Source organism: Cyclopterus lumpus, chromosome 15 (assembly GCF_009769545.1).
Source record: "Cyclopterus lumpus isolate fCycLum1 chromosome 15, fCycLum1.pri, whole genome shotgun sequence".
NCBI classification, from domain to species: Eukaryota; Metazoa; Chordata; class Actinopteri; order Perciformes; family Cyclopteridae; genus Cyclopterus; species Cyclopterus lumpus.
In genome coordinates this window covers 12,407,719-12,425,631 of record NC_046980.1, presented here as the reverse complement: position 1 = coordinate 12,425,631, position 17,913 = coordinate 12,407,719, and the positions used below count along the sequence as shown (strand labels likewise).

The 17,913-nt window shown below is 40.6% G+C and overlaps 3 protein-coding genes across 4 annotated transcripts; 1 reads left to right on the top strand and 2 right to left on the bottom strand.

The window, feature by feature from the left end:
* Window positions 1-443: 443 nt before the first annotated feature.
* On the bottom strand, window positions 444-6,066 carry LOC117744426 (AP-3 complex subunit mu-1-like). Its single transcript, XM_034552686.1, has 10 exons — window positions 5,970-6,066; window positions 4,179-4,271; window positions 3,575-3,852; window positions 3,042-3,213; window positions 2,652-2,789; window positions 2,456-2,541; window positions 2,207-2,340; window positions 1,745-1,952; window positions 1,266-1,410; window positions 444-1,172 (listed from the first exon to the last, which is right to left on the bottom strand). Exons 3-10 carry the CDS (start codon window positions 3,845-3,847, stop codon window positions 1,072-1,074), a joined length of 1,257 nt encoding a protein of 418 aa, XP_034408577.1. The 5' UTR covers window positions 3,848-3,852; window positions 4,179-4,271; window positions 5,970-6,066; the 3' UTR covers window positions 444-1,071.
* Window positions 6,067-6,098: 32 nt separating this feature from the next.
* adka (adenosine kinase a) lies at window positions 6,099-13,313 on the top strand. 2 transcript variants are annotated; one of them, XM_034552348.1, is made up of 11 exons: window positions 6,099-6,315; window positions 8,214-8,288; window positions 9,557-9,610; window positions 10,282-10,360; window positions 10,500-10,672; window positions 10,763-10,871; window positions 11,066-11,236; window positions 11,376-11,411; window positions 11,501-11,615; window positions 11,720-11,806; window positions 11,891-13,313. In XM_034552348.1, the coding sequence occupies exons 1-11, from the start codon at window positions 6,227-6,229 to the stop codon at window positions 12,013-12,015; spliced, it is 1,113 nt and encodes a 370-aa protein (XP_034408239.1). In that variant the 5' UTR covers window positions 6,099-6,226; the 3' UTR covers window positions 12,016-13,313. The 2 variants fall into 2 exon arrangements, with proteins under 2 accessions (XP_034408239.1, XP_034408240.1); XM_034552349.1 differs by lacking the exon at window positions 6,099-6,315 and adding an exon at window positions 7,020-7,152.
* A 474-nt stretch (window positions 13,314-13,787) lies between these two features.
* On the bottom strand, window positions 13,788-14,606 carry LOC117744191 (dual specificity phosphatase DUPD1). Its single transcript, XM_034552351.1, has 3 exons — window positions 14,428-14,606; window positions 14,126-14,349; window positions 13,788-14,011 (listed from the first exon to the last, which is right to left on the bottom strand). The coding sequence occupies exons 1-3, from the start codon at window positions 14,604-14,606 to the stop codon at window positions 13,788-13,790; spliced, it is 627 nt and encodes a 208-aa protein (XP_034408242.1).
* Between the last annotated feature and the right edge of the window lie 3,307 nt (window positions 14,607-17,913).

Sequence of the window (17,913 nt, the reverse complement as noted above, 5' to 3'; positions counted from 1 at the left end):
GAATAAAATATTATAGTAATGAGGACTAGAGTCTGCCTCGTAATTCACTTTCATAAGTCATCGTTACCACAACATAAAATAAACAAGACTTAACTAGTATTCAAGCACTACATACATAATGTATACTACCATGCTAGCAGCTGTACGCTAAATGCTAACATACTCAGAATGACAATGCTAGCATGCTGAGGTTGATGTTCAATGTGTTAGCATTTTCCGCATGTTAGCATTAACAGTAAACACACAGTAAAGCTGAGGCTAATGGGAATTGTATTAGTTTAGTAAACCAAAAAAGTAGAGCACACACAAAATCATCATTATAGAACTTTTATAAAACTTCTTATACACTAAAATATAGATTCAACTTCATACAAGTAGTATTTTTTTCCCGTGAACAATTGATTGTGCAAATCTTGTGCCGAGTAAAGAAGTTGCATTCAAGATTAAGCAAGGATTTTTTTTTGATTTCACAAAAGAGAAAACTGTTCCCAAAAGATGTATCTTGTCTATACAGATAAGTCCAACTATGTACCTTAAATATAGATATACATTTTAAAAATGTATTTGCCCGTAGGCCTCTGAAACATGCAGTTTGTGCTGTAGTGTGCTTTACAAAGCACCCTAACCAAGACCACATTAAAGAGTGAATGTAAGCAAAAACACAATACAGATAATTAGTAAACAGGTTTTCAAAAAGGCACGGATGCTCACTCTCAGGCAACATGAGGATTGTAAAAGTGTGATGAAGTATCGAGGAGGAGTTGGTGAGCCCCGAGTGTCCCTTTTCAAACCAAAATATTCCCCTTTGGCAAGACTCAGAATGTGGTAAAATAGAAAAACAAAATGGTCCAAAAAGACAGAAGGAATGGTTCATACAATGCTGCACATTTGAACTGGACAGACACCATTAGCACTTCAACATGGTCACATTGATTATTAAGGCCACATAATAAATAACTGTTAATTAATAACAATGAGCCAGAGGAGATGTAAGACATATTGGAATATTGATAATCTTGCCCCCTATTTGGCACATTGGATTGCTGACTTTTGACCCCAAACAGTCATTACTCAGGTCCTCACTTGAAATTTTCCCGCTTTAGTCACATACTTGACCCCTTTAAATGGCTTGTACTTCTCTCCAAACATTTCAAGACGACTCACCTTAAGACCTGTACAGAGGGGAGAGAAGCAAAGTGAGCAATGACTGAAAACTGACTTTAAACTTGGCCCAGTTAAAAGTAGATATAAAGCGAGGACTATACCTGATATGGCCACCTGCTGGATCCTTAGGTCAATGTTGAGTGACGGGTTATCTTCAGGTTTGGGGGCTCCTGCCTGCAGACTCAGAATGCCTTTCAAGTTCGGGAGCTTCTGGGGGTTCAGTTTCCCAATGTCCCAAACCAACACCTATCAAAACACAGACATAAGGACAATAAAACAGAACACTTTAGGTTTCCAGTTATATTTTCTCTATAACACCACCAGTTCTGATCAAAGTACCATCAGCTGTTTCATTAAAGAGCTACAAAAATATGTAGTGCAAAAGTATGTCTTAAAAAATATAAATCTCATGACTTTAACGGATAGTTGTAATGTTAATTTGGCCATCAATTTATTACTTACGAGGTCAACAGGTAAGATGTAAGCAGCTCGTCTGTGAAGCATTTGACGAGATTCTGGACAATGATTGGCACAAACCTACAGTATCACTGCTTTGGTCGGCTTTGTAAACGGTTGTTACCTTGTTAGGGAGGTCGTAGGTGTAGTTTCCCTGTGTGGCTGTGAGGTTGGCACTGAGCACAGCTTTAGGCATGTGGATTTTGACCATTAAAGCCTCCACCGTCTTCCCCATGGTCTGCTTGGGTCCGATCGTGATGTCCAGGCGACCACAAGGTCCTGACTCAAAGAAACTGATGCTCTGCTTCACGTACACTGGAATGGCCACGGGACTGAGGATGGACACAGACAGAATGAACCACGATGAAAATAAACACAGCAGGCTTGTGTTTACAAGTAAACATGGTAACGAGAGTGGATTGTGAATCCTTATTGCGGAAATTAAACCCGAATTTGAATCCACTCTGCTGCACTGAAACCCAAAGAAAATAACACAACAAATCGTTGCTTGAAGATGTTGATGCTCAGATCACCTTTTTATTTGTACTCATTTATAAATGAATCATACAGATGTGCCTCTGCTTACTTTTGAGAGCTGACATGATAGTTCATGAGTGTGAAGTTTCCATCTGGCGGGATGAAAGAGAGAGTGCGCTCCGACTCCCAGCGCTTAAACCGCACACACGGGTGGAAACTCACGTCATCGAGAAGACGAGGATTCTGTCATCAAAAGGGACAATGATGGCGACTGAATTTTACATTTGGACCAATGCACGGGTAGAAACAGACATAAGCATGTGAAGAAAAACACAGAGCTGAGAGGAAATTAACCAACCATGAAGGACAGAGTCAAGTCAGGCATCCCAGTGAGCCTCACAGAGGCTTCAATTACACCCTGGATCTCTGCAAACACTGTCGTACCTAAAGATTGAAGGAGATGCAAGCACGTTTAAAAGGGGAACCACGTCTAATTATCTATCTCCCAGGAAAAAGGAATCACTTCTAACTGCCGTGGATACACTTGTTTGTACCTGATTTGTCCAGGATGGCATCTATTTCCTCTATCACATCAAAATATGCCTCATTATTGGTATATTTCACATCAGCACGCCTCCATGGGATAGTGGATAGTTGACCTGTTGGTAATGTATCTCCAACATTACTACTTCCTAAAAAAAAAACATATATCAAAAGCAAACACATATAACACCGGCTGAGGAGAAGGGTAATTGGAGTAATCTACATTCTTGCCATGTGGCTTTACCCCCTACCATTTGACAGTACTGGGAGCAGGTATGGGAAAGCCACACATCTAGAGCTGATCTCCTCATCAGGAGAGTATAAATGACAATCAGAGAGTTCACTTTGGGCGGCACATGCTGAGAGTGAGAACTAGCCTTAAGGCAGTGTCCTCCATTTACCTGTGAGTGTGTTGACAACTGATCGCAGGATGGTGGGAGGCCTGATCAGCTCTTTGAGGACGTTGGACTCTGTTGCTAGTGGAAAGCCGTTGTCCAGCATCTCCTCCAACAGCTCGTACACTGTCACCACATTGTCCTTGATTACACTTTCTGAGCACTCTCCAAAGTAGTCCTGTCGACAAAAATACCTGTTACACTAAAGCACACACAAAACTGACAAATGCAAAAAAGGTTTGATGCAGAAAAGCTGACTGGAGTTGTCTTTAAGAGCACTCTTAACCTTTTCCCATTGAGACCCAACAAGAGTCCCACTTCCATACTAATTACCTCCATTTCACTGTCAGTGTTATTGTGTATATTAGCTCAATGTTTATGCTTACTTCTGTTCTTATTTGTTGTCCTTGTTTTGTTTGTCTATTTCTGTGTATGTAAATGCGCAATGGAAAATCCGGAGTCAAAGTCCTTGTATGCGTATGCATACATGGCCAATAAATCCGATTCTGATTAAAATATAACACAGAATTTATTCACACCTGAAATGTGTCTGCCACTCTGTGCAGGAACTCAATGACAAACAGTGGAGGGACTTCCGTCTGGACGACTGAGAGGAAGAACAGCTTGCCCCTGTGCACTGTGATTAGATAGTGGTGTGGGGTCTGCAGGACAGGGGGCACATCCTCTGGGTCCACCGCCTTCTCCTTGGCCTCGAAAAAGTAATCACACACACTGTGGCTGATGACACTCTTCCAGTGTTTCTCCAGGAAGATGTCTCCAGAGTGATTAATAAGGAACAGACTGTGGATCATCTCAGCTGCAACAATGAGGTGGTTGTTGATATTAGTGCTCAGCGTTTATGTGTGGCAGATGGAGGCAATAAATCAGCAATTGTAAGCACAACTTAAAGCTCCTCGTCTGTTATTTGATTGCAGTGCCAATGTAAATGTAAAGCAGTGTAAGTTTACCAACTGTCATTCTGTTAAACTAACTTTAAATTAACCAACTGGTGGGCGAACTAGAGATCGGCAACTTCGGAGATTCATCAGTTTCTTAATGTTAGAAAAATAAAGCAAACTCGAGATGAACGCTCTGCATCGGGGATAATGTATATAAAGTGGCAATGAGTATATAAAATGTTACCTGGTAACTCCGGTTGATTGTGCAAAGAATTGTAACTAAAATGGGCAACTTGGTGGCAGCCTTGTCTTAGTTGTTGAGGAGACGCCTGCAGATCTACGCACACGTAAACACAACGTAGTCACGAAAACATATCCACAAATCAAACGAATAAGGTCCAAATACTATTAGTAAAGCTCTGAAATAAATTTAAATACAACGCAACTGTAGTGTCAATATGATCGTTACTTTCAGAGCAAAGTTTGGGACTTTTTAATCAGGCAAGGTTTGTGGGCAGCTACCCCGACTTCCATTTGTGATTCTGCTGCCCTGTGTGAAAACTTCCAGGTGTTTGTGAAGACCGAACTCACAGAAAACCAAATATGTTCTTGGCGGAGAAGTGGCAGACTTCAAACCCTAAACGTTTACCCTCATGTCAGGTTTTCACATAGCAATACTTGTCATAATTTGATGGTGAGCTATATCAGCCACATTGTAGGCTTGTGGTGAACAAAAAAAAGTTCAATAAGGTGTCCAGTATTTAAATTGTATTTAGAAAACGTTGCTGCCCACGTTGAATAAGTGGGGAACGCTACCAGCTTCCTGGCTAGGCAGGATAAGCATGCTAAAATTAATATATGCCTAGTTTACTGTATACATGTTGGGGGGGCAACGGCTGCTGCCAAACTCAATACCAAAACAGCTTCTTCATTAACTTGGATAACATGTTCACACAATTCATATGGCTGGGCAAAAAGGTTAGAATGAAAATAGGTAAACTAAAGAAACGCAAGCAACAAGGATGACTGGGAGTCCCTAACTCACTTCACTGTAAGAGCCATTTTGTTTGTTTTTGTTTTGTTTAACCTCCCACCACTAGGGGGTGTAGGGCCACTGTCAATTAAGACAGGCCAATATAATCAGGAGGTGCTAGACTGGCAGGAGCACAGTTTTTTGACTGCAGAGAAAGACAATTCAAAATACTACATAGACTGCTTTATACGCCACTGCTGAGGGGGAGGCTTGGCCTATATTCTCCTACATGTAGTAAATGTAACTCTGAAGTTGGTACATATACACATGTTTTGGAAATGTGCAAAGATTCAAATATTCTGGAGAGAAGTAAAGGATGAAATGGTTTCTTTGATATGGAACTTTCACCTCCTCAATGTGTTCTGGCAGCTAAAGTGAGCAGTGCAAGGAGTAGCACCAACGCTAAACTGATTGGAATGCTATTGCATATTGCACGAAAGACTATTCTTAAATTCTAGATTTCTAAAGATACCCCTTCAACAGAGGATTGTGGAAATTCTCCCTCTGGAAAAGTTGACCCACAACCTCCATGACAATGTCAGGGGATTTGTCAAGATATGGAAACCGGTCTTAGACATGGTGGACCCCTCCAGGCTGGACTTTGCCCTGCCAGATTAAAAACACGATGCCGACTTGACCTGAAGATATAACCAAGATGTACTTATGTCAGACTAGTGATGTGCGCATGTGTAATTTGCTTCTTCTTTTTTTTTGTTCTTCTCTGTTTTTCGTAGTTCTTTCCCTTTTTCTTTCTCCTTTTCCTCTGTCCTGTTTTGTTAATTTGTAAAAGTCCTGTTTTGTTAATTTGTAAAATAAAAAAGGAATAATAATCCCTGTTACAGTACTCAAGTGATAGTAGTTCTCATAAACATTTATTTAACTATTGTATTATGTATATATTATTTATTTATTTTAGATTTAAGTTATCAATTTGATTTAATACATATGGTTCTCAATTGTACAGTAATTAATTAATGTTAGTTCCATAAATGAAGGTTTTACCTTTCACGTGGTAATCCGACCAGAAGTTTTATGATTTCCTTCTGTATCATATTCATGAGTACTTAAAACCTACGCGACTACGTCTCCAGAAAAAAACCTTAAATGTAGAGCTTTGATTGGCTGAGCTCTGTGCGCGTCACAAAGACTGGGGGCAACGGCTGCCTGCAAGTCTCCGCGTGGTTACTGACGTCCTTTTTCCTGTTAGCGCGACCTCGTTTTCACACCGGTTAAGGTGATCGCAACGTGCCCAGTCAGCCATGGATCCCGAAGAACCAAAAGCAAAGAGACAAAAACGGTCTGAGGAGAAGACGGAGTCTCCGACCAAAGAGGCCCCTGCAGAACTAAGGTGACCGAAAGTTTAAAAAGAAAAAGAAAGAAACTGCCTTCCTTCGGCGCGAAGAGACACGAACCCTCTCATTAATTTGGCGCTAATATGCGCTAATCTTTAGTTTGACATGTGCATTTAGCCCGAAGACATCATAAATGCGTGTATGACATGTGAGGGAGGTTGAACATTGTGAGTTTCTTTCCACCATTAAATGTATGCATGAACCAGCACGCTGGATAGGAGGTAGCCATCGATAATGTGCAACGTCCTTTTCTGTGGTTATCTCTTAAAGTGCCGCCACGCAGCTAACGCTCAGCTAGCGGGACGTCCTGGAAGGAAGTACTTGCACTGGTTTGGACACCCAGTGCCAATGATTGGCTCCGCTGCCTGGTGTAGCGTTGATGATCAACGCATTGCCATCCTGCACCAGCTCCCAAAACAATGCCGGTTTTCACGTGGTCGTGAATATGCAATGTTGTTTTTTTCCTGCCTGAATAAATCGGGCAATGGCATCATTTTGCTATTTCCTCTATTCTGACTTTTCGTATTCTGGTATCTCAGTGGCCGCGATCATCAGCACTTCTCACGATGTAATCTAGCTTCAGAGGAGTGAGTGTATTGAGGCCAGAGTGAATCGCCAGACAGAGACCGACTGTTCTGGCCCCTCCTCTAGATGTCTCCAATCAGTCGGTTCTGAGTAGGAGGAGCTGTTGTTGCAGGGTAAAATCGATCTTCCTGCACACTGAGCTGAAGTTTTTAAGTGCTTAGCTCTTTCTGAGCCGGTTTTAGGTTGCTCAACAGGTCTGTCAGTGTCTAGCTGGTACACACAGAGAGAGACACCATGTCTTCTGCAAGGTAAGAACACGTTGACCAAGGACATTTATCTAAAGGTGGGCATAATTGGCTTCTCAAGCCCAGTAATCATCTCACTGCACATTTGCAGATGCATGTGATGTGGGAAAATGATAGTCAGGGTGTGACTGCTGGGAAGATGCATTTATCTGCTTAATTACATTGCCTTCTCGGTTTTTTCAAAAATACATTTGTCCATGTTGCTTGATTGTGCTTCATTAAATCTTGTTCTCAGAGCAGTGTATGAAAAATAAAATGCTTGATGGGGAAAATATTGTAGCTCATGTGGACGTCACATATGTTACGGTCTGTGAGACATACTCCATCTGGGTTTTGTCTTGCTGACATCAAGAACTAGCATTCAGGGGTGATGACGAGTGCACATTATTAACCTGCTTCCAGAAACTCTTGGTGCTTTTGCAGTTTTGCACATCAACTTTTCCGTTTTCTATAGTAATAACATGTGGAAAGACACGTGTAACCAATTAGTGGTTACTGAGACTAGCTCACGTGAGGCTGTTGTGTTGACACTAAGCACATACTGCTGTGCTTTTTAAAAATAATGTTATTTGGCATCGCAGGACTACGATTTGCAAAGATATTCAGTTGTAGAGACTAGCGTACAGCTGTCCCGATGTTGCCTTGCTCTGCATGATGTAACATGGTTACATGCATGATTAACTGGGTCCTTACCGCAGCATTTATATTATTTTGTGGACGAGTCTTGGATGTTTCTAAACTGATATGTGCCATTTCTGCTTCTGTCTGAAAGTGGAAGGTCTTAAGTCATGTGACGGAAGTCACATGGAATCAAAACTGGGTTTTGCAAATGAACGGTCCAATCCTGGAATAAAAACCTTGCTCATTCAGTGAACTGACCAAACATGAAATTTGAAATGTGCCTTTCTAAACTGTGATCGAGGAGGACTGTGCTCTTCTATAAAGCTAGAAGTAATGTTTAAAAAAAATACTAGTGTTACATACAAGTAAAGAAGGAAGATAGTTAGTCTTGTGAAAGCAATGTTGAGCCTTTTAGTTTTAACGTGTCATCTTTTGTGTTTCAGCCCTAATTTACTCTTTGGGATGGGAAACCCCTTACTGGACATCAGTGCTGTTGTGGACAAAGACTTCTTGGACAAGTAAGTTAATAGATTTATCATACATGTTGTGTCACCTAAAGAAAGTGCTGTCATCTTGTAGTCCTTGATTCTTTAAGAATTATGAAGGCAAAGAAATACTAACAAATATTTGGATTCTCTTCTTTTTTTTTTTTTGATGTTGAGCCATTGAAATTGTTGAAATCTCCACGAAGCATAGTCAAGATCAGATCAAGTGAAATATAGATGTTTGGTGTCAGTGAGGTCACTCCAGTGACAGGCTGACCATCATAGAAAGAGGTACTATGATGTAATTTGATCAATGCAGATACAAGATAAGGAGTATATAAGAGAGCAGAGCACAGGAAACGTCGATGCTGGCTGATCAACATCAGCAGAGCTGTATCTCCCAGAGCTATAGTGCTTAAATATAGCCTTACATTACAGTGAGTTGATGCATGTTTGTCTGTTCTAGCTAGTGAAACAAACAATCAATGCCACTCCCTGCTTTTTCATGATGGTAAGATTACTAATTATCATCTATCAGTGTACTTACATCACACTGGCTAACCCTTAAAAGTAAGCAGAGTTCAAAAGGAATCACTGTCTCAACAATTCACCTTTTTTTATTTTAAGTCATAATTAAGAGAATTTATTTGCTTGCTCACTACTTTATTAATTTACTGTGCATTCTTTGAACTAGTGGGAGCCATCAGTGGAAACCTTCACAATCAGAGCAGCAGTTTTCTGGTCTGTCCGAGCTTTGTCACACTGAATTGACCAGGGCAAAGGGCTCCTTTGGGTTCCAGCTCAGAGTCCACTCTCAAACCCCTTGCATAAACTCCAGGATTAGGCTAAACCAACCACAGTTCTAATTCAGTCACATAGAAAGCAGGACTAAAGCTGCACCTTAATCCCTAACCTACCTGATTCGAGGAAGCTACTATAGACTCTTGTTTTACTTAATTGACCAACATATTGATTTGGACTGAGTGGTGGTACTAATAAAGGCACTTTCACAGAGGTCCTCAAGTCCTCTGCTTATGAATTATTGATTTATTTAATAACATTTTGCAAAAGATGGAAACCCCCATTCGGCATCACCACCATCGTGTCTAAAAATGCTTATCCACATAAAGATAATCAAGAAGGGTATTATGTGTGCTTTTTATTCCAAACAACCTTTCTGGCGCTGTGTATGAAATAAAAAGGGACAGTGTATGAGTTAAAACAGCAAGGTTTATGTAGCATACGTTTGAGATGACTTGAAGAAACTAATGCCTCTTTTGTCTCCTTTTAATTATGTGCAGGTACTCTCTGAAACCCAATGACCAGATCCTGGCAGAGGACAAACACAAAGCACTGTTTGTAACTCCTATATTGCAACATTTCTTTCTTGGTGTAGGCACTGGTTTTTAGTCTGTGCAGGGAGAAACAAATGCGTTTTGAATGCCTACAGTTTTTTCCTCTCTTTCTGGAGCAGAGCAGTCACAACAGGCACACACCAGAAATTGCCACTATTGACCTCTGTATCTTTGCAGACGGCCAATGGCAGAGCAGCAGATTCAGCACAGAGAGACAGTCTGAGCCAATAGCAAACCAGGACACTTTACCTCCCAGTCCCCCTGAGACAGGAGCCAGAAAGCAAACATTTAACAGGAGATAAGAGTGTCTACATGGGTGTTTCTACTTGTTCAGGTCATACTTGTTTTAGCACTCCGGGGTCGGGTGCTAACATGTTGAAAACACAAATTCGAGTTATGAGAGGATTGACACTATTCTCTCTATTTGATGTGAAGCTACAGCAAGGAGACATTTAGCTTAGCATGACGTTTAGGAACAGCTAAAAAAAAACGTGACACGTTTTATAGTCAGTATACAGTCATAATTGATACTTTGTACCTGGTAAAATATGATGTTCTGCATCACTTAGCCAGCAGCAAAAATATAGATATTGTAGGTGAACAGGAAGTGAACTAACTTTATGCATTGTGTAATATTTATATACGGTATACATGTTTGTTTCCGCGTATAGATTTGAGGAGCTAGTGAAGAAGTTCAAAGTTGAGTACCACGCTGGAGGAGCCACACAGAACTCCATAAAGATTGCTCAGGTCAGTCATGTACTTACAAACTCACTAACATTCTGTTCTGTCGCTACATCTCTGCTCCGTGAAATATCATTGCACATGTTGGCCCCAGTGAGTAGAGTTAATCAACTGATGCTGATCAGAGCTGTGTCACCATCTGTAGTGGATGATCCAAGAACCCCATAATGTGGGAACGTTCTTTGGCTGCATTGGCAAAGACAAGTTTGGAGATATCCTGAAGGAGAAGGCTCAGGAGGCCCACATCGATGCTCACTACTACGAGCAAGATGAAGAGCCCACAGGGACATGTGCTGCATGCATCACCGGAGATAACAGGTGGGTAATTATTATTATACGCTTATGTTGATGAATTATATTCTCACCTGTCTGTAACTCTTCGTCTCGTATACTGTTTTCTCCTCTCAGGTCTCTGGTAGCTAACCTAGCTGCTGCTAACTCTTATATGAAGGACAAGCATCTAGACCTGGAAGAAAACTGGAAGCTGGTGGAAAAAGCTAAAGTTTACTATATCGCTGTAAGTAGTAACAAAACGACTACATAGTATGATGTGCCATTTACTTCTGAAATCGGGAAACCACAAGTGAACCCACAGGGGAATGTCTGGACATACTGGTGCAGTCCCTGTTTAAGACTTCATCTGATTCATTAGAGCCCATCAGGATATAAAAAGCAGATCTGTCTTGACCCAATGTCACGGTTTGCTTCCAGGGTTTCTTCCTGACCGTCTCTTTGGAGTCCATCCTGAAAGTGGCGAAACATGCGTCCGAAAATAACAAGTTGTTTTGCCTGAACCTCTCCGCGCCCTTCATCTGTCAGTTCTTCAAGGATAGCCTCATGCAGGTTATGCCCTATGTCGACGTGCTGTTCGGCAATGAGACAGTAAGCCAGACTTTCACAGTACATTCTTTAGATACTCTACACATTGGTAGTCAGTGCTTGTGGAGTGCTTTGGGTCCACCGGATGTTGTTGTTTAGCCAAATTTCTTTGCAAAACATTCTTTCTATTTTTGTTCTTCAGGAGGCGGCAGCATTTGCTAAAGAGCAAGACTTCGAGGTGAGTGGACCGATGGTGTCTTTTGGCATTTGTAAATAAGTGCTGCATTATTCATGTCTGCATTATCCACTGGTTATGTTTGTCTGTAGACCAAGGACATAAAGGAAATAGCCAAGAAAGCCCAGGCTTTGCCCAAAGTCAACAAAAAGAGACAGAGGATTGTAGTGTTGACCCAAGGGAAAGATGAAACTGCTATAAGGCTCAGTAAGATTTCCTATTTTTTGTCTTTTTTCTTTCCTTATGTTACTCTTGTTTCTCTGTTAAAGCTTTACTGCAGACGTATAATTATTCTTAACCTGCCTATTCAGGTGACAAGATCGAGGCATTCCCTGTACTGAAGATTGACCCCAAGGAAATTGTTGACACAATTGGTGCAGGCGATGCCTTTGTAGGAGGTAAGATTGTCCCCCGTTTTCATTTGATACGCATCTAGCTTTCTTTGTCCTTTCTGTTAAACATGTTTCCCCTCTGCGTTGCAGGTTTTCTGTCTGAGCTGGTCCGGGACAAACCAATCGATCAGTGCGTGAAGGCGGCACACTACGCGGCCAACGTCATCATCAGACAAGCAGGTTGCACCTTCCCAGAAAAACCTGACTTCAACTAAGGGATTCCCGGACAACTCCATCCGCCTAAAACCTCATTCTCACCCTGCCATACACAACTCTGACCGATAACAAATACTATCAGCCACCCGTCCAAGTTTTTAATTCATCCGCACATAATTGTGTGCCTGTCTCCGTTCCTCGTCGCCAGTGGATCAAGATCCACGGACAGTTTGTTTATATATAAATTACCATAAAGGATTCATGATAACATCACGGGATGTGATAATTTTGCTTACACAAGACAATCTAAATGAAATGGTGTTTTTATGGACAATTGATTTAGTTTCTAAATGTTTTTTGGCTCTCTGACACTACCAACGTTTGGCTACACTGACGCCCATCAGACTCTGCGAGTGCTCGTGTTGACATCTCACAAGTCTTGTTTTTCCCCCTTGGAGACAGACTCAAAGCACAATAAGTTAATTATGGACAATGGAATGATAAACCAAAATGTCAGGTTTTGAATGTGACCACTAGTGATTTGTTTTAGGTACATTTTGTACTTTTTAGATGTAGTTTAATGTGCCAGTTATGAATGACGCCAAAGGTTTTTCTTTTAAGTGTTACACTTTTAAAGGTGTTCCTGTGTTGACTGTAAAATATCAGCTTTACTATGTCAACATCACCACGGGAAGTTTCTTTCCTCGTGTTGTTTTTTTTGGGCAGGTGCTTCTAGTCACATGACCTTTTCCCTTCCTTTCTCTGTAAATGTTTGCAGAGGCCTACCAGTGTTATGTGAACCTGCATCTGTCTGTACAGGGAAACTTGCGAATGAGATCAGTGATGGGCAACTGGTGGCTTGTGGGGTTTATTATGGACATGCAGCATATTTCAAATGCATATAAGGAAAAATGATACATGTGAATGTTGAATGAAAGAGGATTACCGTCGGTAAGAAAACAGACTTTTCTTAATTTCTCTCCTGAATTAGTGGCCTATGATCTGGGTTTATGTTTATCGCCGAGGCATCTGATTTTGAGATTATTGTATGCTAACTGCTAAAAATGGAGGATACAAAAGAAATGAAGGGAAACTAATCAAGAACAGGCTTAGTCCAAACAATTCAAACCATCTGCATTAGAGTCTGCGCAACATTGAATACTTGAATATAGATCAAACTATTTTATAAGTTATTTTTAAATTTGTATTATTGTTCCACTTTTCATTTCTTTTTATGTTCAAATACACCATTAAGCCTTAAGTGACAATTTATTCCTGATTTCAATTGCACTCAAGTTGCCCATCTTTGTGCTGAACTGCCATGCCTAAAATTCACAAATAAAATATACAACAATCATTTCTGTTAGTGTATTTTATTAGATTTTATTTTTGAATCCCTCAAAGGCTCAACAAAAAAAAGATATGTAGATAGATTTCATGATCAGTAAGCTATCTACAATATTAACCCAATAGATTGCAGATCAAAACACTTAACAAACATTAAAATCTATACAAAGTTGCTTTAAATCAACTTGTTGCACAATATATCTATAATGTCAGAACCTACTATGTGTGCCTCACTTGTTAAAATCCGTTCTTACACTTTTCAGGCACTACATTTTGGAGCTGTTGACATAATCACTTTTGTTGTTACATAACTAAGCCCGTAGGGTGCCCCATTCTTCAATGTTACCTTTGAACTTTGAGACCATAGCGTGACCCAGTTGGGAAAAACAGTTTATTGATACTAGTCAAAAAAACATAAAGAACATTTTTGTATACCCGAGATGGATCCAGAAGATGTTTAAATACAGTTATTATATATCTATTACTATTGGTGTTGTGTCTCTCTTTTTTGTCTCAGCCTCTCCTCTTGCAACGTGATGTCCAGAGCTCTGAGCTGCTTCAGAAAGCCGTGATTGGGAAGGACGCAGCGTCGCTGCCGCACATGCTCAATAGCATCCACCACAGTTAAGCTGTGTTTCATCATCAGGTATGCCAAGACCAGAGCCGCTGACCTGCTCCGACCCATCACACAGTGCACCAGCACCTTGTCTAGAACAACATGAAGTAAAGATTGATGGATTCATTAGAAACAGAGAAACGCATACAGGCTTCTTCTCCAGAGAATGCCCTCTTAAAAGCTTTGATTTCCTCCAGGACTCTTACTTTGTGGGTGACTGAGGGCCTCGTGGATGAACTGGGCTGCAGAGCAGAAGTACTGGGAGATATTAAAGGTGGGCTTGTCATCAGCCTCCACACCAAAGTACTGGATGTCCACATCAGTGTAGTAATCAGCACCAGTCAGTACGTTGTTCCACTTTCCCTCTGCTGCATTAAGGACATGTGTAATACCCAGATCCCTCAGGCCAGGCCGCTCCAGAGCTGTTTTCCTGTTTTTATGTGACACACAGATTTAGTCTGAAGCTGTCTTTAGAGCCACAAAACCATCTCTGAGTGTGTTTACTCACTCATCCCCGATGTAGACACTGGGCCAGACCTGGTTGACGTGTGCATACTGAGCCCCGGAGCTGCTCCAGAACAGCTGCTCCAGGTCTAATGTTCCGGGTGTTATGTAGTCACTGTCTGGGTCCACCTGCACCGCTGTGTACGGGTTCCTGCTTCTGGACTTCACCGCACAGGAGGACATGGTTCACCTCTGCTGCCCAGAAAACACACACACGCCTACACACACACATACACATACACATCCCTGTACTTAATTAAAAAGGATATCAACTTTTAAACACCAGGGATATTTTAATATAAAGTATGAGAGCTGCAACCATCTGTCAATTAATAATCAGTATATGAACAGACAATTAATTTATTCATATAGCTATTAATCAATATTACATTCAGTGGTTCTTGCCTCTAAAATGTGAACACAACCTGCATTGGTTTTATTAAAACTACTATGGCAGAGAGTAAAGTGCTTACCTCTTTCGTATAACTGTTTAAAGCTTTAAATCCATTCCTGAGCACGATCGCAGACCAGCACCTCAACTTTTCCTCAGTGGATATGTGTTTTGTGTTTTGTGTGTGTGTGTGTATAAGTGTGTGCGCGTGTTGCGTGACAACAGATACCACCCTCTACAGTAAGCATGAAGGCTGAACTGCAGATCTGGAATGGTAATGGCTCCCTCAGGCTCTGTGTTTAAGATGATATTTTTAGGCAGCTGACCTCAACAATGTCACACACAGACACACACAAACAGACCTTTTCTATAGTCTTCAGAATATGATCTCACAGTCCTCTAATGTGACAGTGATTACTTTCCATTAGCCTGTATGGGAAATAGAAAGGCTGAATCATGAGAAACAAATATAACAAAAATATGTTTAGTAAGAGTGACATGTTGCTTTATTATCATTGCAGGAAGGTCAATCATGTGTGACAGGTGTGAGGAGAGTTATTTCCGGAGACATAAAACTGAAAGCCTTCAGTTGTTGTATTCAACTGATTATTGTTGGGGCAGAGATAATAAATGAGACTTCTTCTGGTGACAGATGACACAAAGATGGCATTTACATTTGTCAGGTTTGATTGGTCTTACACAATACGTGGATTCAAATTAAACAGGTTGCTGCCTCAGCTGCTCCAGAAACCCGGAGTTGGGTCCAATGTCTCATCAGGAAGGCCAGATACCTTCAGCCCTAGATATGCAGCAACATATGCACTTTATTAGGTAATCTTTGTCCTCCCTTTTTTACATAAGAAAAATTATTATAGGAATCATATAATTAGACTTTATTGTGTAACAAATTGCATTAGAGTGTACAGGTACCTAAATCCAGTCACACACACTGAGACGTTGTAAGTGTGACTGACAGATCTGATGTATCATGCTGTTGGGTAAAGGAAAGGACTAAGGAAGAACTCCATTGCATCATCAGCCTCCACTCCATAATAATCCACTGTCATGTCTCTGTAGAAACGTGTTGACGTAGAAATGGGGGGAGGTGGGGGTAAAGCCAGGGATTATAATGCGAGTTATGCCCAGACTGTGGACAGTACCCTTTTCTGGAGCCGCCGCCCTGAAACACAAAAGCGCATTTGCTTCTGTATGATTGAAGGATATTTATATGTGTAGTATGTGGGCGTGTTATTGTGCGTTAACCTACTCTTTGCCTATGTAAAGGTGAGTTCATACTTGATTGACATGTCCTGTAGGTCGTCTGTCTGCCACCAGGAACTCCTGCAGCTCTGAGACGGACGCAGGTTCATATGGATCCCTAAGAGACAAAAGCACAGACTAGGTGTTCACTTCCCTCAATGACCTCCTAAAAACCTTGATGCATGCAATCCTCTTCAGGGTTAAAGCAGGAGAGAAAAGACTCAGCAAACAAACATTAAATAACTAACCTATTTCCACTCCAACTTACCTCCACAAACTCCTCTCCTCCTGTGCTCGCTCATGTTTCTCTATTAACATTCATATCTTCTTATGACTGTTTCCTTTTATAACTCTGTAATCGTACACTGATCAGTGGCAAAACATCATGCAGAATGCAACAGTTCATGCACTTTAAAACACGTGTAATCCATTTTGGACAACAATGTGTGTTACCCTGTGAACTTTAACATTAGCTCACTTGCTAAGTTTCCATGAGCACAGATTGTTATGTAATACAACACTGCTCTGTGTGTGTCTCTATTTTGCAGAGTAATGCCTGCGGCTCGAAAGAAATATGATCAAGGCTGTCATTCACCAGTGACATGTAAACTATTGCAGCATTTGTTGTGTTACCATCATAGGCTACTGAATTATTTAGCATAAATCAAAGAAGAAAGTTATGCTCATTGCATTGTGTAATAATAAGAAAAAATGAAAGGAACCTTTTGCCTTGGGTATACAGTACTTACAGATAAAGTATGTGTAGTTACAGCACTGTCTTTACTCCTTTAGATGACTGCAAAGTTCAACAGTGACCGTTAACATAATGTCAGCGACTGGTTGAAAGAAATCTTCAAACCACATTTCTTTTGTTATCAGTTTGAATTCCTTTAAAACTCAATACATGTCATTATTACCTTTGCGAAATACTTTTGCGGAGGTTATGTTTTGATCGCTGTGTATTTATTTGTAAATATGTCTGTTTGTTATTCGCATAACTCAAAAAGTATTAAACCGAATCGCATGAAATTTGGTGGGATGATTGGCTGTTATCCAATTGGCATGCAACTAATGCCAAAATGTTCAGAATTCAATGCCCGATCTTGTGATATACGACATGATACAATGACGTCGTAACCCTTCTTAGCGGTTGAGGGTCGAAGGTCAGGGGGGGTCACGACCTTGCAAAATGTGCGGGGTTTGTCATAACACAGTCAATTCTTATCCGATTTGCATGAAAACAGCACCAAAATGTTCGCTGTTCTGTTCCCCACCCTCTCATGCAACATACAAAGGTCAAAATCATAAATCAAGGCTGATGTTCATACATAATTCTTTTGTGATGTTTACCACAATATCTGGTATCAAGTTACATCAATTTACTGTTCCCCACACTCTCATGCCAAGTACCAAAAAGTGGCTGCGGCGAAGGTATGCGCTCTACCGAGTGCCCGTTCTAGTTCTTTATTGCAATCATATGTTCAGTCATATTATTTTATCCCACTTTGATTCATCATCACTTAGAAATATGTCACATTTTTAGTTATTGTATTTATATGCCCCTTGGTTGTAATGAGTGCACATTGAAATCCATTTAGACAGCTTGTTCCTTTATTTTTGCAAAACTTTAATTGTAGTAACTGTAATGTAATCAAATGCTAGTTTTTGATAGAATAGTAAGGCAATAGTCAATACAATTTTGGCTTGATTAGTGTTTTTTTTATTTTTTATCAGAGAAGACATGAATTTGTTAATATGAAAGGATTTGGCTGAAACAAAAAAATAACTCTACCTTATTTAAGCAAACTGTTTTGTCAAAATGTATGTGCATAGTTTAAA

Excerpts from the sequence above, each read along its gene's own strand:
- LOC117744426 (XM_034552686.1), bottom strand. The coding sequence starts at position 3,847 with ATGATCCACAGTCTGTTCCTTATTAATCACTCTGGAGACATCTTCCTG. Across the intron at positions 1,953-2,206 it reads TATCATGTCAGCTCTCAAAA|TCCCGTGGCCATTCCAGTGT; the intron begins GTAAGCAGAGGC and ends GTCCATCCTCAG. Across the intron at positions 1,173-1,265 it reads CCAGCAGGTGGCCATATCAG|GTCTTAAGGTGAGTCGTCTT; the intron begins GTATAGTCCTCG and ends CCCTCTGTACAG.
- adka (XM_034552348.1), top strand. The coding sequence starts at position 6,227 with ATGGATCCCGAAGAACCAAAAGCAAAGAGACAAAAACGGTCTGAGGAG. Across the intron at positions 9,611-10,281 it reads GAGGACAAACACAAAGCACT|ATTTGAGGAGCTAGTGAAGA; the intron begins GTTTGTAACTCC and ends TTCCGCGTATAG. Across the intron at positions 11,237-11,375 it reads TGCTGTTCGGCAATGAGACA|GAGGCGGCAGCATTTGCTAA; the intron begins GTAAGCCAGACT and ends TTTGTTCTTCAG.
- LOC117744191 (XM_034552351.1), bottom strand. The coding sequence starts at position 14,606 with ATGTCCTCCTGTGCGGTGAAGTCCAGAAGCAGGAACCCGTACACAGCG. Across the intron at positions 14,350-14,427 it reads AGTGTCTACATCGGGGATGA|GAAAACAGCTCTGGAGCGGC; the intron begins GTGAGTAAACAC and ends ACATAAAAACAG. Across the intron at positions 14,012-14,125 it reads GGCCCTCAGTCACCCACAAA|ACAAGGTGCTGGTGCACTGT; the intron begins GTAAGAGTCCTG and ends ATGTTGTTCTAG.